At 38.5% G+C, this 23,031-nt stretch overlaps 1 protein-coding gene across 1 annotated transcript; it reads left to right on the forward strand.

The window, feature by feature from the left end:
- Positions 1-3,049: 3,049 nt before the first annotated feature.
- On the forward strand, positions 3,050-22,892 carry LOC117243369. The gene is made up of 2 exons (XM_033510796.1): positions 3,050-3,619; positions 21,614-22,892. Exon 2 carries the CDS (start codon positions 21,619-21,621, stop codon positions 22,579-22,581), a length of 963 nt encoding a protein of 320 aa, XP_033366687.1. The 5' UTR covers positions 3,050-3,619; positions 21,614-21,618; the 3' UTR covers positions 22,582-22,892.
- Positions 22,893-23,031: the final 139 nt, after the last annotated feature.

The following is a 23,031-nucleotide window of genomic DNA, read 5'->3' on the forward strand; positions in this document are numbered from 1 at the left end:
TACTAAATATTATGATATCTCGTACGAAGATTATAGAGAAAATTGTATTATGTATAAATTTATATAATTAAATATTACGAATAATTGTAAATAATTTAAAATAATTGTATAATTTCGTTTAAATAATTTTCTGGCTTTTATATTACTTAATAGTTAAAATGATATACTTAAATATAACATAGCTGAAAAGGGGATCAATTTATTCTGCTTAAAAATATAATTCTTTTAGCAACTGATGACAAAACCATGGAGTTTCGTGAATAAGCTAACAGGACACCTAGTATCTGAAGTATGATAATCGATACATCTACAATCGTGAAATACTTTTAATGTAAATATTCCTTAAGGAAACGTCATAAACACGTTTTTGGCAAGACTCGTAGACAAATTGACTGGCAAGGTACCAGATCTCAAAAAATTCTTATATGAAAAAAATGTAAGGTATCATTATCTTTCTCTTATGTTATATTCATATTTCTCGTATTCTATAAATTCTTGCACCTTCAAATTTTTCATGCGCACACGACGCCGTCTAACGAATACACATTCGGGCTTGTAGCGTTAACGACTCATAAACGATACAATTTTTCAGAAGCAATAAAAGAGAAATATTATCTGGATTAATGAAAAATATTGAATCCCAGGAAGATCACGAATATGGAGCGGAATGTTGTCGTACCATTGCGATTGGCATTTGTCGTTGGCGGTTCTACAAGATTGGATCGTTCTTGGAGTACTGGCGCATTCCGTTTTAAGTGGAGGGTCAAAGAAATAAAGATTAATCCCGTGATCTTGAGCGCACATAGAGGAAGGATAACACTTGGACAAGTCGTTGACTTTTCTTGAAATTCACGATTAACCATGAATCTTTCCACGATCTCTATCTTTTCACGTGGAAAAAAAAGAAAGAAAACATAAATCGTAGAATTAACCGTTTTGTACCGCATAATCAGCAATTATCAGAAAAAGGGGGAAACCGCGAATAATTTACAATTTTCTTACCTGATCGTAAGAATCTATAAAGTTTCTAAGAGTAGTTTCCCTCGTTGAGCGATAAAATGAAGGAGCGAGGAAATCGTGGCTAGAGACGCAACGAAACCGATTTAGAATCGATTCATCATCATCATCATCATTATCACTGTGCTACGTGGATCGACTGTACGACCTGCCTCCGGCTCACCACCCTCGTGAAACATTAACGAACCGTGACATTCTCATTTTACAGAAATGTCGGACGAAATGCTCAGTGAATATTGGAACCTCGAAAGTTATTCCTTGGGTGTTTTCCTGCGACTTCTTCTCGATTGTGTTACTTATCAGATTTATGCTAAAAATATTAGAAAAATATTATTTTTGTTCATTTTACTTTGATATACACGTAATAAGAATTATCTGTTACGAGGAATTGATACGGGTTAAACTAGTTGGAGAAATAATTGTTGAAGAGAAAAGTCAGATAAAAAGTTCTGAAATTTATTACACAATAAGATGACGAATAGTGTAGTGACCACATTACTGACTTTTATGCATTTATGAAAAATTTTAAAGTGTAAAATTCTACAGAATGCGCATAATATGAAACAATATATAAAATAAACAAAGTAGAGTACGTTTTATAATATTTAACGGATAAAACGATCTCTTATCCAGTTCCAGTTTTTTAATTATATTCGCAAAAATATGAATTTGTATGAATATTCGCAGTCTAGTAATAACAATAAATATTTGTTCATCTTTCAAAAACTCAAAGAGAAATATATTTAATCGTGAAATAAAAATGCAAATAAAAATACAACTTGGTACAATAACATTCTTTTAATCACACAATTGGTCTTCTGATAAAGAATGAAAACTGTGATTTGTTCCGTTCTTCGCCTATCTTTTTCAAACTTACTCTATTTGTCAAAATCATTTTGATATTATATGCACGATCTTTAAAAGCTAGATATTTTATTCAGAATTAAATAATTCAGTCGAAGCCAATCAAGCGGACAAAAAACAACAATCGAAAGGCGAAGTCACCCATCGGCATTCTTGAAAGGAAGAACAAATGCAGTTAGAAAGCGTTACGAGGCTCTATATTGTTCCATTTCGCTGAACCTAGCCTGATCGTTTCGCGGATTCGCGGCTGCTCCCCGCGAATAGCCATTTCACGCGAGCAGATATTCAATCTGACATGACACACATGTTTCTTACTGCGTTCGTGCCACCATCGGATTGCACGCTGCGTAACTGTGCTAGATTATCAACAGGTCTGCGGAGAAAGTACCGCGAATAATTCATCGGATCATGCGTGATTGATCGTTACAGGAGAAAAATCGTTCGCGGTCTTCAATGACGCGCGTGCACGCACAGGGATATTGAAAATGAAAACGAAACGATCGGACGGAAAGTGGTTTTCATACAAGATTTCTTGATCGAAAATTTTCTGATGGAGGATTCTTTGATCGAAAATTCTCTGATTGAAAATAACTCGATCGAAGACTCGATTTAACGATGGATCGTAAAATAACGAAATGGAGGTTTCAAACACGTTTATACATCAAAGACTGAGGATCTATTTCTTTCGCAGCTTATCATGGACCTTCATCAAAGGAAAATGGCAACCATTCGGCATTTTACGGATGTTGCACGCAGCATGTATTCGACGATCTGATTGTTAATCATAAGAATACTTACAATGAACCATGAGCCACATGGGAGGAGTTGTTTTACGATCCTCGGTTCGTAAAAACAAAGAAATCTTCCCTGTGTTACATATGCTATGTAAAAAAAAAAAAAAAAAAAAAAGAAGGACCATTGAATCACGTCCGAATTGATTAAAGATCAGTCACCTGTATTTGAGGAAGGTAGTATCTAGAAAATTACTTGATTTTGCATGCGGAGGTGTTAGCTTCTTTTTATCCACATTTGCAAAAGAATGTAGGGGTTAAGGCAAAGGTTAAGAGCTAAAAGTTAAGTATCGTCGAGTGAACAAACGTTGCAATTTTGCCAATTTCGTCGCCAAACGAAAATACCTATCGTCGAGGAGCAAAGACCGTAGCGTGATGTAGCCTGAGGAGGAGGAAGAGTGAACCGTCGAAAAAGCGATGGCGAACGAACGAAAGAACGAACGAAAGTGTGTCGTCCATTCTGGCACGTATTTCCTTTTCTATGTTCAGAGGGGGGCATCGTTGTTCGGGCCCCGACAAGCTGAAGAGCTTGAGGAGTGCTCGCGGCGCGTTGCCCCATAGTGGGGGCAGCGACATAAGTACGAGACGGCCTTAAGAAAAGCCTTCATTCTGATAGCAGATCGCGATTCACGGAGTCGGTGAACTTGTAAAACGCGGCCAAAAGTAGCCAGTGACCAAAGGTAGCGATCGAGTGTGAAGACAAGAAAGACGAAAATCCGGAAGAAAAATTAATAAAAAGAGAGGAGAAAAGGTTTGATAGCGTCGAGGGGAAGCTTTCGATCAGGATAAAAGTTCGTTCGATGCGCGAGACCGATGAGATCGCGACCGCGTTGGTGATCGTTCACGGGTGCACTTTCCAGTAATTCCTCCAAGAGACAAGAGAGATCGAACCTCTATAGATCAAACACTATTCCGTGGATCCCGCTGTTCTTCCAAAGGCAAACGAGGTGGGTAGTGTGAACAAACTTTGCTCGACAGTAATTGCTCAACGCGATACGGCGCGAATACGTAGAAGGACTCTCTGGGCCAAACAGCGTTCGTTTACGTAAGTCGAAGGCCACGATTTCCTCCCGGAGGAAAGACGACTTTGAGTCTCCTTAAAGGAAGGATAGAATAATTATCGAAATCGTTAGTCATCGAGTATATGCCAACAGCTATTAACATCTACACTGACCTTCCACAATTCGATCGAATTTAATTACAGTTAAGTGAAATACTACGATTAAAAATAGAAAGATCAATCTAGGAAACGGAAATACCATCTGATCCGTCTCGATAATCATAGTGAACCTACAACAGTTCGTTGAGAACATTGAAAATTTACAACGTTATAATTTAAAAGAATCGTTTCAGGTGGTATAAGAAAATTATAACAGTTTCCATCGACCGCGACGTTTAATTTTTCTCAACAAAATCGCGCCAACCCATCTGATCTCTCAATTATTATTAAAACATTCTTCCTCGATGCGTTTACAAAGCGCACTTTGTAATTTCAGATCGTAAACAATGAAAACACAAAAGAGAGTGTAGAATACGCGTAGCCGCGCCGTTTAATCGCCACCGGAGATCGTTAAATCGTTGCAGTTTTACCACGCTCGTTATCTGTTCCGTTAAAGTTTCCGCGATTATCGGAAGTTAACACCGCGCGTTCGCACACCGGCTCGATTTACTGTTCACCGTGTATTTCTGCGTTTCGTTTGGGTGGATATGTTGCCACCACTCGAGATTCGAGGACGTTATCGCGAAACGGTAATTCTCAGAGACTGCAACAGCGACTTCCTTGTTGCCACAATGTTACACAAGGATCCCGTGAGCTGAGCATCCGCGAGACGCGCTTCGGGACAAGAAGAGGTTACAAGAAGCAGAAGATGACGGGGGGTTGGCGCATCTTTCGAGTACGTTGGCGCTCGGCCTCGAGCTTCCTTACACGAGCTCCTTCAGGAAACGTTTCCTCTCTGTTTATTTTCTAAAAATTCCCCAGAGACGCGGTCTGAGCATTAAGTACCGTGCGCACGATTACCATAATCGGAGTTCGATAATCGAGCGTGGACATCGCGATGCACACGGCGCATCGTTTATGATCCCACGTCGGATGGAAAAAAAGAACGATAAGAGTTTTCAATAGATTGACATTACTGACTCGATCGGAGACAAGATGGTGGCTCTTTTGTTTACTGGGTTAGGGTTGTTGTTACGCGAATTCGTGCTTTAACGAACTAACGAAATATGTCTGAAGAAATGCTTGTACTCGTAAGAATCTATACGAACAGCGCGTGTGGGAAACACAATAAATCAAATTGTGTTGGTTTTCTGAGTTTTATTTCACTTGGTGGCTCAGCAGAAGTATTTTGACAATTTTTGACGAAGCAGGGGATCATCCGACAGATGATATAGGCCTTTTGAAAATAACTGGTAAATCTGATAATGTTTTGTAAGAAACGAATATTAGTTTGACTGTTATGTTAGTTTGATTTAACTAATGTTAATCTGCATAACTGTTATGTTATTAATATCTTTTCAATTTTTAAGAAGCTAACAAAACCACGTATTTAATCCCAAAATAAGTGAAAAGATTGGTTTCATATGGAATTGATTGACAACACATTGAATTTTAAAATTGCTCCTCTATAAAAGACAGAGCATGTGATTTATCATCTTTGCACCTGTATTTATTAGAACACGTATCCATTGTAGTCATAGCCTAAGGGCTAATGCTCGATGCCAGATTATATTCGCTATCTCAACAATATACTAGATTGCTAGGTGTATTTTATTTTATGATTTGAACTTTTATGATTTTATTTATGATTTAGACTGTATAACATTGTGCGCTCATCGTTACCGAGGGTTCCATATATTTGAGAACAGAATATGGTTCATCAAACTTTTCGAGGAAGTATGGTCTATACCGTCAATCCATTTCACTTTTGTAGGCCAATCAGTTGAACTTGGTTGACGATATTCTGTTAGTCGAATCTCTTCACGTCAATATCGCACTCTATCTGTGAAAAATCTACAGTGGCTACAAAAGTACTTTCATGTGATTAAAAGAATTGCATATTACACGAATAAAATGTAGAATCTGATAAAAAATGTGAAAATACTTTTTGCATTCACTTTAAGCCTTTCTAACAAAATGTACTTCGTCATACAATCCAGTAGATTGATAAATCTATCCAATGGAGTTTAAGAATTAGTTTCATGCAGTCTTCGAATAAAATTTTTGTCCTGAAAACCCAGTAATCTCTTTTCCTGTAGATCGCATCAAGCACTGGTTTTGAAAAGTGGAATTTCGTCAACGATGTGAATGTGGAGATAAGGTCCGAATAACAGTTGTAAAATCGTGCACGATCCGGTAATGCAAGCCATTTCACGTGCTCGTCTAACTGTCGTTCGACAATTCTTGGAAAACGTTTCTTTCAAAAAACATCTGAAATTTGAATCATATTCTGTCACTGAAGTATTACTTGAACGCGTACGTATATGATCGACGCGGTAGATAGTTTTGCGGGCGATTTAGCTTTATCGAGTGGACTTTGATGGCAAGGACGTTCGTTCGCTCGCCAAGGCGACTCTCTTCTTCGTTTTGCGCTACTTGTGCGTCACGGAAAGTGCTTTCCAGTCTAACATTAATGACGTCGATGTCTAAAGTTATCCACGGGAGTTAGCGGAACCAGTTCGCGCACATTGAAACGTAACTCGATCGACGAATGCACCAACCGAACGGTAATGGGACGGGATTACAGCCGCGGGAATCGTCCGAGCTTTCCGTAATTAAGATCGTGATATTACCGAAGTCTAGAAATAGGTTGTTCGCGCACCGACCGATAAAATCGTCGATTAAATTACGATGTGACACGAAAAGTATCGACTCAACAACCGCTTCTACACGTGTTACGCGGAAACGATATCGTCCAAACGAATTTATGGAACCGACGAGACTATCATTTTTGTGAACATTACGTGATAGGAAAATGATCGGTAGAATCGATGGTCTTGAATGGTCTCTCTAGTTTTTAAGCTTCGCGTGTATTTCTAATTAAACAGCCGCCGAGAACAGAATGAATGCAAATTGTGCGCACAAAACGCTTCCAGCATGAAAATGGTTAAGACGGTAATTTTTCAAAATGTTATACTTACGACATGTTACTATTATTACAGTGTACGGTTCTCCGACGAAATATAGGTTGTTACGTGATGTTATACAAGCTCCAGATCCATTACTTTCTCTCTCGAGTCCCGATGCAGTTAACGAAAGAATAGTTTTACGATTCAGTCAGGCTAGACCTAACTGTTCGACGTTTTCTTGAATTCCAAAGATCCAGGCAGCGAGTAAAATGGGGCGGCATAAACTTCTTGAAAACTTGATATACCGGTAGTTTGGTTACATGGCATGTACTAATGAGTATTCCAATCACACCTCAAGCTGCTATGTTAGATAGTAACTGTTGACGTCTATGTACACCTTCTTATCATTGGAATCCATTTTTTAGCCTTATTACATTCTAACGTTCTTTTCTTGGCGTCTTTGAGTAATCTTTCTTACTTCTTTGATGTCCCCGTGCCCTGTCATTTTTCTTCTTTTTATTCCTTTTCTATGTCATATTAGCGAGTCTATTTTTTTATTGTCCGAACTGTTTTGTGTCTTTGTATTGTGTCTTTTTATTCCTAGACTTTTTTGTGTTTATGCACTGTGTTTCTTCTCTTTATTGCCTCAACTCGACTCTATTCCTTATTTGTTTGTCTCCTTTCTGATTCCTTATGTTGCTATTTGTCCTTCTATTATAATTCTTATGTCCTTGCAATACTTCTTTTCTTTATATTCCTTTTAGCCCCTTTTTCCAAAGTTCTTTTTATCTTTCAGAACTTCTTCTTTATCATCTTTAGGCAATGTCTTTTTTTCATCGTTGAAATTCCTCCTTTGGTACTCTTGCGTTGATTTTCACTATTGGTTCTTCGTTATTTGTATTTATTTTGGGATCTTCTTTGAATTTCCTCCATTATTAGGACCTTCTTCCTGGAAAATCTTTCCATGTCCACGAGGTGACAAATTATGAATACTAGTAATAAGGGCTGGATATTGTCTGTAGATCAGGTTGGTCTAGCAGAAAATTCGCTATCAAAAGAAACCTTTAGCAGGTTCACAGTTGCCAGGTACAAATTTGAAGAAACTGATCTTCGGTACCACTGACGGCATTTAACAATACTATCCATATGGAATTCGGCCAATGAATTGAAATTTCATTCATTTTGGAAAAATCGGTGACCCATCTGTTTTATGAATCTTAACAACTGCTTCGCAGTGCCTTTATACTTTAATTTATCTTAAATAAGACGCACGCCTAAAGGTACCTAGTTATTACAATTTATTTATTCATCTAATATAATCCTTATAAATGGTCATAAATTAGTAGAAATCTTTAATATTAAAAAGATAAACACTGAATTATAAATAAATAAATTCTGATAGATAATGAATCGTATATATAATTGTCTTAACGATTAATCATCACCATATATCATTTACTCGATCTTTTAATATAAAATCTCGCTTGATCATGAAGTATGAAGACCGCTACGCTCAAACGCGGTGCCGCGGTAAATGTACGTAACGCGGTGGTCTGTTCATCGAGACGTGCCGATTATCTTGCACGCCAGTGGCGCTTATGAAATAGCTGACCGCTAATTGAAATGTATGAGACGATCAATGGGTTACCGCTTCCTTGGCCAAGGTCCAATCTATTCGTTTCAACCTTTACGAATTCAGAAAAATCAAAGGCGTCATGATGTAAAATTTATGAAATTCTCGCGGAACCTTTCAGACCTCATCAATCATCAAAAAAAAAAAAAAAAAAAGAACGAGAAAATGTAACAGGTTACGTCTGCACCAACTTCCCGCTCTGTATCGTTTATCCATTCTACCAACAGTATAAATTAGTCTGCACTCAAGAAGATGGTATAACGGTCCCATTTACATTCAACCGCGTAAGGATTAATGACTAATTGAAAAGCCGTGTAGAGAAGCGCCGGACACAGGTTTCGTTGCTCGAGTTAAGAGAGAATGTTCACGATTTTTGGAACTTCCACGAGTACCACGACCATTTCAGAGAAACTGCACGGAAATTCTACGATACGAGAAGACCTCATTTATCTTCCTCTTCTTCACGCGCAAAGTTAATTCTTTGATCCATTCAGGACTGAACAATACGAAATAACGTGTAACGTGTAGAAGTAACATTATGAAAAAAACACGAATAAAGTAAGTTAATATTATTTCGTCAAGATAAGAAAAAAATAAGAAAAAGAAAAAGTAAGAAAAAATACAGAATAATAGCAGTAGCAATGCAGAAGCTGTAGAATCTCTGATCTAAGAATTACAGGTACAAAAGGAAATTCTATAATGTGAAGAGAGATATTGCTTTTTATTGCGCTATAAAATACTTCAATTTTTTCGAATTTCATAAAGGTGGAGGATCTAGAATCTAGGCGGAAGTAGAAGTAATAAAAGAATATCGAGCAAATTCTTGGACTTCCTTCTTATAATTACAATATAAGTTCGATAGAGTTCAACAGAGTTCAACGGAGTTCAGCAATGTGAATTGGCTAAAAGGAAATTACAAATAAAATGTTGCAACCAATGCAACCTTGGTCCTTAGTGGATTAATATAGAGGATCGTTAAGGGACAATCGCAGGAGCTCGCCTCTAAATATTCAATGGCGATTAAACCAGACGCCGTCTACTTCCTCGAGAGATAATATATTCTGTGCCGACGGAGAAGTATGCAATCTGTTCGATGGTAATATCCGTATAAAAGGCAAATCGCTGATTCATTTAACCCGAGTCCTTTGTCGATCAACGTACAAGATGAGACTTGAATGAAACTCATGTCATACGATGTCTCAATTTTCTCTGAAGAAGATCAACCTGAGAGTAAAGAAACAGATCATGAAAAAAAGGAAAAGAAAAACAAATAAAAGAAAAGTATGATCGACGATTACGTAACGTTTTTCAAAGCGACTCGAGCAGCTTGCGCGTGACGATCACGATCACTTTATCACCGCTACTAATTGGTATTCCGATACGAGCAGCCACCGTGAACGTTATTCGAGCAGCGAGCATGGCATGGGAAAAACGCTAAGAATTTCGTTGACTAGACCATCGACACCTTACGAGCATACCATATTTCTAAGCAGCCAGCCAAACGTTATTTTCCTTCTATAAAACGGGAGCCATTGAATTATAGCCGCTCGTTACAATCTCTAACATCCGCTAACGCTGTTGAAAATAATTGGAGGATCGTAATTAGAGAATGGCGAGGCAACGAGCACCGTGAAGTCGTAAACGCATTGTACTTACGGGCTTTTGTAAAAAAATGGTACTTAACACGACATTGTTTCCATTCTTAAGTACAATTGCTTTCTTTTGAAAATCGAAGTAATTGCTGCGATAAAAAGATAGCTCCATTTTTCTCATTTGAGTAAGTCAACGAAAACCAATCTTAAAATCGATCAGAATCGAGTCACTTTTTGAAACGTGCGACATATTCACGATCAACTGATACTCGCGATAATAAACTTTTGCGCCTTTATATATTGATATGAAAGCAGAAGGTATGTGAAATTGCAGTTTTCTCTCTTTTCTAATAAATACGATTTATCTCTAAATTGATATCGGGTTACAGATGATCGGAATAACTTATTAGAATACTGAATATTAAAAGACGCGTATAGGAAATGATAAAAATTATTATCAATCACTTTCATCGCGTCAGATACGAAGAAGTAAACAGGATAAAATACCTTAAAGATCAGAATTCTAATGCAACGTTAAATATTAGAGCTGACTTCTTATTGCTACAAACTGTTCAATTGGAAAGGACAAAACATTCGAAAAGTCGTACGAACCAACGACCGTCTTTTTGGATCCTATGTCCACCCTCGAAAAAAGAAAAAAAAAAGATTCCAAGATAACAAAGGCACCGTCTGCATGACAAGAGAAGGAAAATCGGAACAAAAGACCTAACCCAGTTGCCTGCAAAAACATCGCTCCGCTTTCGCCATGTAAATCGAAAACCATCAAAAAATTCGAAAGCGGCTTCCGTTGTCGTTTATTCGTCGAAAAATCTGGTAGGAGGAGAAGATCGGTTGTTCCTAGTTTGCCGATGGTCCGTGAGGTGATTGACAATGGGCGAACAATTTTCGCACGTCCGTAGCCTAACAACGCATCCGACCGGTTTAAGATTTCACTTCCTTGTGATTCCGAATACAAATGGCGGCACACACCCAAGAGCCGGTCGCTCGTGCTTCACAGGAAGGAAGGAGGAAAGAAGGAGGCAATCGGCGAGGAAACACTCTGCGATTCCAGAATTATCCTGTGCAACCTCTGGAAAAGAAAAGAAGCCGTAAGTGAATCACCGGTCGAACGATTCTCGAGATCGTTAAAGATAGGAAAAAATCGGCGTGGACATTAGAATGACGATGATGAAATACGCGCACTGACGATCTAATGGATTAAAAATGACGTTTAATCGAGGATCAGACTACTAGGAAATTCGCAACGAACAAATAAAACGTGATCGTTCGTCGAAATGTTTTAAACGTGGCTGAATCTTACAGGCTATAAAAAAGGAGACGATGTAAATTTCCTTCAAAAGATATTAAAACCTCGTTTAAACATGCACATTAATTATTGCGATAATTTGTAATATTATAATATTTTTTTAATATCCCTATGCTTGCTTTTTATTTAATGTAAATGATCAAAAAAGAGCATGAAGACCTACAACGTTAGTTTAAATGACGAGTTAAGATGTATAGGATGGTAAATACATCAAATGTTATTCGGATCGTTCCATGTGTGATACAATTTGCAAGCATACCGTTGCCTTTTTACAGTGATGCAACATTTTGAAGAATCGCATTCATTTTTATGCCAACTCTAACGGGACGTTTACGTGGTTTGACGATGAAAGGATCAATCGACTGTGTTCGTTCAAAGACTCTTTGTTCAGTGGTAATTTAGAGGATACTCCCTTTAACTGAATAAACGGGCGACCAGTTAATCCGAAAACAATATTCAATGTGATAAAACGTGCATTAGTTACATAGAAGTTCATCGATATTCTTTCATTAATTCGCATATCATCGATTGGTTAATCTAATTGTAAGTAACGCTGCTAATGCAACAGCTACGTTTTCTATGCGTACTTGGACGAAAGAAAGAAATAAATCAATAAACAGTGTGTTAAAACAAACAATATCATTTAATTTCTTCGATTTATTCCTAACAAATAATATGCATTTCTTGAAGAGCAGTATTTCGGTAGTAAATGTGTTAGAGTGAGGTTTTCTCTACGATAAATGCTATAAACGGCGGATAAATACGACATGTGATTCATTGTCTTCCTCTGAATGAAAACGTGACCGGATAAGGGGAGTCTATATATAGCCACATGAAAACCCGTTTGATTTCACATTCAATTGATAGATACGACCGTTTCTTGCTAAAATTATTTATTTTCAAGAAATCGAATCATTGAGTTCGTTAGTGATTTTGTTTTAGTCACGTTGGTTTTCTAACTTATCTCGACGATCCTTCGTTTCTGTATAATTTCCTCATAATTCCTGATGTCATTAGAAATTCACCGTGATTGGTAATCTGTCAGACGTTAATTTCTCTGAGTATATACTACGTTCCTTTTAATCATATCGTTTGAATTTTGCGACACGCTTTCGCCGTAAATACTAATTGAAGCGAGTGCGCAATGAGAATGTGTTAGTCCAGTCGTTTTTAATTGCGTCTCGCTCTACTGAGGTTATCAATACGCTGTATCAAAACTGGACTTTCTAACGTCGAATCTTTTAATTACATATGCAAATTATTTCTAAACTTCTACTGTTCTAGTTTCCGATTAATCGTGATGGTTGATATTGGTACCCTAGTCTATTGATTTGATCATGTGTCTGCGATTGAGGAAAATTTAATTATTCGTTACCGTGATTTCGTTTTTCCAAATAAGACCTTAATTACATGCGGCTTAATGAAAACATAATGTAATCGAAATAACATTCATATAACTCTATACATTTTCCGAATAATTAACTAATTCCATTCTTCTAGATTCATCAAAATCATCTTACAACATTTTCATTCTGAAACAATCTATTTGTCGAAAAATTTGGAAAACATTGTACGGACATTAAAGATGAAATACTCTATTCCTAGAAATATAAAATATTTTCCAATTATTTATAGCAACTGCTGACAAAGTTTTAATATTTCTATTCTTCTTCTTCGATGTGATTAAAAATAATTAATAATGATAGGATAAGATTTAACGGTTGCTATTGACCCGAGAAATCTTTCACGTGCACTGATCAGCCAAATAATTGACATCTGCATCGGATCGATATTTTCCGCTCTTTAAATCTTTAACTTTTTGGACACCGTAAATGTCCACGTTAATAATAGGAGAGCCATTGTCGATGAAAACGGGCTTTTTGTTGGACACAAATCGGCGAAAGAACCGGAATCTGCTAAGGTCTCGAAAGAGGTTAATTCGGTTTTCGTAACGCGTGATCGGGTCCAGGCTCTCATTGTGTATTGAGACTACTGTATTATTACATCGTCGAAATGTTCGACGATCTCGTTACAGTTAGAGGATAGCCAATTTTTCGAGCAGGGATTCCTTACGGTACTTATCCACAACGGACAGAAAAAAAAGGACAATACCTTGAGTTTATTTAATAATATCCTGTTCAAAGTATAATTAGAGGATCATCTACCGAAACGATCTTATCGCGCGTTTAGATATCCAATGATTTTTAGATAGTTGGATTCTGTCATGCTTGCATATTCGGCAAGCATCATTTGACAATTTGAAGAGATACCTAAAAGCCTACCTTAGATCTTCTATAGAAATTTATATTTTCTAACGAAACCCTTGATCTTTATCGAGAAGACATCAACCCTTTACAGTGTAATAGAACGAAGAATTAAAAACCAAGAAGAAAATAATTATTTCCTTGTACTCGAGATTCCTTGCATTTTTGGGGCATCAGGTGCAGAAAATATATACTATATGTACTATTATATAGGTAATAAATATTAAGTATTGCATTATTAAGATATTAACCCTCCTACGGTGTAATAATAAAGCGAAGAGGATAAAATGAAGGAGAAAATAATTATTTCTTTATCCTCAAGATTCCTCGTATTTCTGGCGTCAGAATGTTAATGATTGCTTTGTATGGTAACGTGCAACAGGTTCGCTACGTACAATACCGATCCGAATATACAAGCTTTTAGGGCATGTGCGTGGTACCGGCTTGAATGTGAGACGCGAAGTGAGAATCACGACAATGTGAAAAAATCTTTCATGATATATGTCCAACACATACATAGTTTACCTATGTACAGTTGAAAAGAAAATTATTTGTTAACATTTAGCAATATAGAATACATTGAAAGGCAAATTATTTGTTAACGTTCAGATAATGGAAACCCACAGAAATGGAAGGAAATCCACAGCAATCTGTCAAAATGCGAAATTAACAGCGCTATATTTTGCTCCAGTCTTTCTTTACTCTGTCACATTGTGCAAAGATGAAATCGGCGTCAGAATCTCTGCACACATGCTCTCATAAGAAGAGGTTGATCCGATCGTTCTAACGGATATTTTGCGTGAATAGATTGATGGCAGGATGATGAAGGATTGCATTCCGAAAAGAACAATCGTGTACAGTTAGGAAATTAGACCGAGTCTCAGAAATCCGGAATCATAGTTTACGTGTATCTAAGACAACGTGAAGGAGAGGGGAGCATTGTGTAAAGTCAGAATACCTTGACTCACATGATTGGGATCTCGCGAGAACCACCTGCAGCCTTCGTGACTGCCGGTGCAATTATGAGAAAGTCTAGCAAACTCGCTCGTTAGAAGAGCCACGTGCGACCTTCGATGACGCTCAAATTGGCGATACTTAAATTATCACCTCTCGTGCCTCGCAAACACTTCGAATTCCGCTAACACGATACTTTTAATCCTACGATCAAATCCTATTTCCTTCAATGGTTCTAACTTTCATTGTCAGTCTTCCCTGTAAAACTTTGCTTAACGCTAAAAACTATTATCTTTTCAAGTATAAAATTTCTACCAAAGAAATCAAAATGTAATATGAAAAAGTACGTAATACGAGGGGAAAAGAAGCTTTCATTTTCATTTACTTGTTATATTTGTTAAAGAAATTTTAGTAACTTTATCTTGTGTATCATTTTATATTATAAGAAGACTGTGGATATTTATGATAGATATACATACGTAAAAAGTATATATATATATATATTTTTACCAAAAATCATTCGAACATTCCTCGAAATATACCACTATAAATCTATCAAATTTCTATGAAGTTCTAATATTAAAAACGAAATGCGGATATAAAATTCCTGCATTCCGGTAACGCGATCTAGTAACAAAATATCGATACGATTTTTAACGGTGTAGTTTATAACAGGATAGCATAGTTACCCGAGTACCCTTGAATTAACTTTCAGAAGTAGCGATTAGGATCAAGCGTTAATAAATAATTCGAAGATCTCATGTTAAGAAACGGAACCATTACCAAGAACAAACAGAATACCGTAACATTCAACGGAGTAGAATTTTTGCCCAACATTTTTATCGCGGGTAAATTATTTCGTTGGCAGGTCTTTTAAATGAAGAAATAAATTCTTTATGTCGAACAAAACATGTTAAAAGGGTCGTTTGCGATATAGTCGCAGTAAAGGACTTTGATGCAACATGTGTTCACATTTGCTCGAGCATCAAACGAATCAGAGTATGAAAATTTCTATCCTGCCAGAGTTTGATGTGTGCACCACGAGAATATTTACCGTACTAGGAGTCAGTAGCGTAAAATTGGCTAATTAGAAACGCATGAGCGAACAGAGACGAGAATGATGGACCACAATACGAGTCGTTCTTTTGCGTGAACCTCCTGACGAAGGTTCGAATAAACTCGATTAATTTTCAACAAATTTATCGCGAGCCACACAGCGGAGCAACGACTTCTACCATTCTCGTTAGGTAATTACAGTAAATTATTTTTAATACTTTTAACATGTCAAACATTTAAAACCTTCAACGTGTGCCTAAATAGTTTATATACAGTTAATTAAAATTAAAGTGATACGAGCAAAATAAACAAGAGTATGGAATTACGTTTTTGTCTGGATAAAAGTAGGTTTGGTTTGGTAATTTTAGAATTAACAAATGTAGTTTCTCTATTATATCGTGCTTTCAAGCTTCATAAAATTTCTTAATTCGATAATAATGTTTTTACTAGCACTATAAAATATAAGTGACAAGTGAAGTTAAGATATTCTCAATTATTTTTTGACACCCAAAATGTACGTATTTTAAACAGTGCTTGCGTAGCAAATTTCATTAACTTTTACTAATTCCAGAATCCTCTTACGTAATAATTTATTAATAACATTATTAAATTGAGACAAACGACTAGTTGTATATAGATTCTAGATTTCTCTTTTATAACTTCAAAAGTATTAAACAAAGTAGAGTATCAAGAGATTTACAATTTGTATGACGTACTTTTAAAATGTCAGTTGTATCAAACTTGTTCTGATTATGTATGAAAGATCTGGTGCTGTTAATTTCTGATTCGCGACTTTGTCAGTGTTTTGTGAAATTTCACTAATCAAATTGTGTGTGATGAAGATCTTAGACATCTATTGTTTGAAGTCAATTCACTTCAATTCAAGTCTGATTCAGTCCTGCTTATATGAATATACTTTATACATAATTCAAATTACTTGACCAATCTAAACGAGTCTTAGCCACGATCAAAAAAGAGAAGAATTGCGTCGAGAAACACGCCGCGGTTGTTTATTAAAAATTATTTACTGCAATTACCTACCGTTATCCGTCGAAGTCTAATTAAGAGCTTCGCAAATTGCGCGAAAATTCATACCGGATGAAAATCAAACCGAAACAGGAGCGCGTAATCGCCGCGAGGAGAGAAATGCAAGAGGCATACGCGCGATCCAACTTTATGGATTCCCTCGAAAACCCGTTAAAGCTTAAGTATCTCCTTTTTAAGCTACCTTTCGCGCTCGATCGCGGAACCAACTTCCAGTTGCATACATGCCACTTTTCCATGTCCATTTCCATTCGACGAGCCTCCTAACTCACGTAGCCAGTGCCAGAAATAACCCGTAATCCGTAAAACAAAAGTTCAGCGCACCACCGAGACGTACAGTGTTTGCAAAGGACTGTCTAACCGTAAAAAAGTCATAATTTTAATCATTTTTTTTCAATTTCCAAATTCTTAAGGACCCTTTGTTATTAGAATTTTAAGTTTCGAAATTTGTAAGTGTCTTTGATGGGCGTGGTACGTTTTTAAATTCTTAAGGATCCTTACTTAGGGAGAATGTCGCTTATCTATCTGCAAAATATTTAAATAAGGTAGGGTACACAAATGTCAATGGTGCTTCTTTTTTTCTAATTTGATGCACTCAAAAATGAGTAATACGTCTTATTAAGGAGAACTACATAAATTGGTAGGGATTGGTTAGAATTTCACCGCCATCCTGCAGTTCGGACTCGGTTCTTTGAATTTCAGAAAAAAACAAGTATATTTTGACACATCTCTTTCTGTAACTTAATTTTACATCTTCTGTCATTTAGCTACTTCGATTACTATGTTATACTACATCTGAAAACTATACAAGCTGATTTGCAGAAATGAACAATATTAACTCGAATAATTAAGAGTCATCCAGCAGTATGTTTGATTTAATGACTTGGACAGTGATTAGACAGCTATCTTCAACCGCGACGCGAGTCTTATACCGGATGCATGTACACGTTCGCTTCTCGAAATCCACGGAAAAAATGGCCTGATTTCCGCTTCAAAGAGCGCATTTGCGATTAACGTGCAATTATTCGGGTCAACAATGCGATGGGATAGCCATTACTCCGTCATTGCTCCCTCTCTCTTCATCCACGTAAATTGAAGGTTAGGGAGAAAGTAGCAACAGAAAAAAGAAGCGAATGGCCGGCGAGGAGAGGCTCAATTTTCCTAAAAAAAGTACGACGGCATATCGAGGAATGCCAAATCATCTTTCACGCGATAAATTAATTGCTCGACTGCGCGTAATGGCACGACAAAATCGATAAAATCAGCCTCCTTCCATATAATCTGCGCCCATTTACCACTGATAACGCATCGTTTATCCCCACTTTACTCGGTGACTTTACATACCGCACCACTTTCTAACTTTTTGCAACTCCGCAGTTCCCTCCGATTAACGAGGAGAATCAGTCTGGCTAGGTCAAAATCCTGAGCACGTGCAGATGTCTCCAAGTTTCATTAAAATTGCGGAAATGGCATATCTTTGGGTGTACATCATCCAAGCAGTATCGTTCGTTTGACTCGGAGGAAAAACGAAGCATTGCTAATCATTATCAAAGTGGCCAGTTTATGCTTTACCTGTTCTATAAATCCCATCGAAGCGGTACAATATCACTCTATAAATTGCAAAGTGAAGCGTGAACGAGCTATTTCGAGACTCCAAAGAGAATTCCAAGAAAATTTATCCAGCATCTACATCTATACTACTTAGATCGTTACTATCGCACAAATCTGTACGATGATGGTCAAGTGTACAAAATGAAAAACTGGTTGATTTAACACGAAGAAAAAGCGAAGCATCGCTAATTATTATAAAAGTGGTCATTTTATAGTTACCTGTTCCATAAATCCCGTTTAAGCGGTACAATATCAATTTATAAATTTCCTAACTTGATAAAGTGAAGCGTGGAAGTGCTATTTCGCAGCTCCAAAAAGAGTTCGAATTTATCCAACATCTTCAGCTATACTATCTGTATCTTCGCTACAATACAAATGTACGATAATGACCATCGTACAATCCTATATCATTACCACTATACAAGCTTAAAAACTCCTTAATGTAACTCGGAGAAAAAACGAAGCATCGCTAATCATTATAAAAGTGGCCAATTGATAATTGACTGTTCCATAAATCCCATCCAAGCTATAGAAGCTATCCAAGCAACGTTGCTTTACAAATTCTTAACATATAAAATGAAGCGTAACATATAAAGTGCTATTTCCAACGTGCTATTTCGAAGTTCCAAAAAGAATTACAGGGGAATTTATTCAATACCAGGAGTTAAAGGCCGAAGAGTAGTCCTAATGACACGTGACGAAGGTACGAGCCGTACGCCACGTCGAACCTCCATCCCGCGGACGTTCTCATCGAGTACATGTGCACGCGAAGACTTTGGTTTCGCCTTTCCTGTCACGAGCACATTGTATCGTTCCTGACAAAGATGCCCGTAAAAAGATACGCGCATCTGCGTATTCGGGCAGTTCATTTCGGCAAAATAACGGTGTGCTCGAAATGGCCGCGATGAAAAACGACCTGTGCAGACGTTGAAGTCTCCAAAAGAGTCCTCGACTTTGGACAGGTTTGAATCTCGTATGTAATTCGGCTTAGTATTATTTTCGTCGTCATAATCTTCGATGATCGACGAGAATCCTTAATACTCTTCGAAATAAGTACCCAGGGCCTCCTTAAATCACCTGGAACATTTTTGAAGGGTAGGAAGAATGGTATAAGAGGACAGGAGGTAAGGATGACACGAAAGGATAAGACGCAAGAGCTCGAAGATCCTTCCGTCCTGTGTTTGACGCTTCGAAAACTGCTGATGTCATAGGACTTTCCGTATAAAAGAGCACATGTAAAAAGGAAAAATTCTATCGGACAGGGTGTTCCCGCGGAAATGATGAATTGAAATTTTATGCAAAACCTGGGCGGGATGAGCGAAGTTAGATGGAGCGTGTTGCCACCGTGTACAGAGAGAAGACAGCTATAAAACAAGACCACTGGCGGATAACACAGGTCTCTGTAAGCTGACTGCATCATCCGCCAGGGAAAAGGTAGTTGGTTTACCTTACTAACAGCGGTTCGAGAAAAAGGAACCCGACGCCGGTAATAACGAGGTATCGCGTAACAATCAACCGGTACTTAATCGTAAATGCTGACGGGCCGCCATTATCCTTTAAATCGATCAGTCACACTGTTAATTATACTCGTTGGAATCTGAATATCTCCCGAGAAAATTACATCGCGCTGCCGCTCTACCATCTATACGCTCATAAATCCGCGTTGCACGAGGGCCGACGAGCTTGACTTTAATTGCTCGATTTTAATATCCATCTGGCGCGGCGTGAAAGATGAGAATCAATCGACTCGACACCCGTTTAAGATGGAAACGCGAGAGCAGAACCGAGGATAAAACGTTCTAATTCGAGACTATTAACCAACCCCTGCCACTTCGATTACACGCTCTCGTACAAAACCTGTATAGTTTAATAAACAGAAAAAAGAAAGAAACGAAAAAAAAGAAAGAAGATACCGACTGATTCAACGTGGCGAAATAATAAACAACCGGTACATGCGATATTTCGCCAGTCATCGCGGTAAGAAATAGCGGACCCTACACTTGACACAAGCTACTACGCGGTTACTCTCGCAATTAGAAGCGATTCAATCAGCAAGTCGCGTGATGCTAAATCAAAATCACCGCTGTAACAAATCTCTAGCAATTAAGAATTAGCAAAAGCAAATAGCCAAATCTATCTGCTAAATAACATTCGACGCATACGATAAACCCTATTACGAAATCCGTACTGAATGGATTGTTTCGGTCCATCTCCCTTTCTGTCTGTCTCTCTCTCTCTCTCTCTGTGCGTCCGACCTTCTGCAAGGTCTTCGAGGAGTTCTCTCTGGTCAGGAATGCGTGACTCGACGATTTTATAACCCGCTTTCAATTATCATTCCTGATGCTCTTGTTCTTCTCCCTTTGGTTCGCGCTACGGTTGCGCCGCGAGAAGAAAGCCTGACGCGGGGAATGCACGCGCGCGGAATTTGTCCCCGTCGCGGCGGCGTTTTCTTTCCCCGCGTGCGCATCCAGTGTCTCGTTTTTTTCTGCGTTTTCGCTTATATGCGCTTCCCTGCTGCCGCCACGGGGCTACGTGATTTATTCGATGTCGATTACGGGGAACAGCCGGTGCCGCGCAATGAAGGAGGAAGAGACTTCCATACTGCGGCACACCGTTCCCGAGAAAACGAGTTGTCCTCGGGCACGTTCAGCCGGACGAGCCGACGATTTGTTTCGGCTCGTTCGCCGATGATTCGCTCGCAACCACCCTATCTTTCAGCGGGATCGCGTTTTGCATGCTTAATGTCATCCGCTTGTCGCGTTAACCCGCCAAATAAACGATTAGTCGATTTAATTCGGAGGTAACGCGTGCTCTTAGGATGCGAGTTTGTGACGACTGTATCTACTGTTGGAAAGGTTGCCCGCATGAAAGGCTCAGCGCGATATTTCAAGAGCGAAAAAGTATTCAGGGATAATAACTTAATCAGATTTTCTGCTCGAGAATGAGGCAACTCGTAAGTACTCATAAGCCGGATTATACGTGCCTTTCCTCGATGCTTGGTGAATGGTTGATGTAGTTCCAATGCCTCTTCTTCCAATAGCTGTATCGAACGATCGTTTGGCAATGAGAATCGAACAGACGTTCTCTGACGTATATTTTGAGCGTAAATTTTCCAATAACAGATGCGAAAATGATTTTTCAGATATTTTGTCATATCATTTATATCATTTTATATCATTTCAGTGTTTCATTATATCATTTTATCATTTGATAAATCAAATCATCATTTTTCAGTTTTGTTTTAACATATACTTATATAACACATGCGATGGTGACTTTTTAGACATTTTCCATAAATATTTCTTATTAAATTTGCTTTGTAAGCATATTTTTTCAACAAATTGTGCTAGTTGTTCAAGGTAAAAACAATGAAATCGTTTGGTTTTTTCCAGTCATCATGAAGATCTCGGCTACTTTATTGGTTTGCGCGATGGCATCGACGGCGGCGGTGCCGCTCCAAGACACCCTGAATGACGCTCGATTGTTCCCTCGGAACAAGGACGCGGTTCCAGTTTCCACGGAACCCGGGATTGTCACCGGCAAGGACGCGACGAATCAGTCGACAAAAAAGCAATCAGAGAAGACCGACAGTGGAACGAAAGAGTCGAAATCCTCGTTGCTAGCCTCGATTCAAGATAATAATCAAGGCAAGCTTGAGGTTGGCCGTTTCTCAAAGCAATCCAACGAAGTCAAAGCAACTAAGAAGAATCGGAAGCATAAAGCCATCTTCGTCAATTATCCTCTCGTTTCACAGCTTCCATTTTCTAACGTCCCCTACGACATCGATTATCCCAGCAACAACTTCGATACCGAAGAAAGAACCATGTCGGATCCGAATAGATACGAGGAAAGCAACATCTTTTACATCAGGCTACCACCCACGCCGTACATGTTCGTGCCAGGTTTAGGCTATATCTCGCAACCGCCCACTTACTCCACAGCCAGCCTTCGGCCGCATGTCCCGTACACGAGACCCGGAAGGCCGAAACCAAACTACCAGCAACCCGTTAACCCGTTCATCAAGCTGCCCATCGATTTTGTGAGCAACGGGAAACCGACGTCGGTCTACCAATGGCAAAAGAAGACGAACAAGAAACCAACGGACAGCCCAATCACCAATCTGGACAGCGTTTCGGCGGACTTTGTGAGCAATGGGAAACCAACATCGATTTATCAATGGCAGGGCAATTTAAAACCGACCAAGAAACCAGCGGACGATTTGGTCAACAAGCTGGACAAGGGCCCGTACACGTTTAATGGCAAGCCTACCAGTTTCTTTCTGTTGAAGTCTGATGGAACCGCAGGGGCACGTCAGGCTTTCCGGTACCCCGACTACCGGCAAGATAATTCCTACTATTGAAGACACGGGGCAGCTGGTTGCTACCGAAACGTGGAACGAACCACGGCTACCTCGAATCCTACAAATCGTCGGTTTGATTGCCGGATGATGATGGATTCGAGCGAAAGAGATGAGAAGCGACGAGCGTATGCACGAGAAATGTGAAACGAGAGAGGAATCGATTCGCCATTCTCGTTCGAATCGTATAACTGCGAGTGCCAGAGAATCGTGATGCTCGATCGCTTAGAAATTACACTCGCGCTTACGCTTCGTTCAGATTAGTGCATTTATCTGAATTCAGGCAACTTGAAGTTGTTTTCCTTGACTGAACTTGCAGCATGCTAGATTTCAGGGGGTATACTATTGGACTTTCAGAAATCAAAGCCTCGTTTTTAGTTTTCTTACGGTGTTAGGTGCGTGAAATATCGCGTTAACGCGTCATACTATTGACTTATGTTACTAGAACGAATG

This window comes from Bombus vosnesenskii, unplaced genomic scaffold, assembly GCF_011952255.1.
Source record: "Bombus vosnesenskii isolate JDL3184/JDL3185 unplaced genomic scaffold, Bvos_JDL3184-5_v1.1 scf7180000013265, whole genome shotgun sequence".
In the NCBI taxonomy this organism is placed as follows: domain Eukaryota; kingdom Metazoa; phylum Arthropoda; class Insecta; order Hymenoptera; family Apidae; genus Bombus; species Bombus vosnesenskii.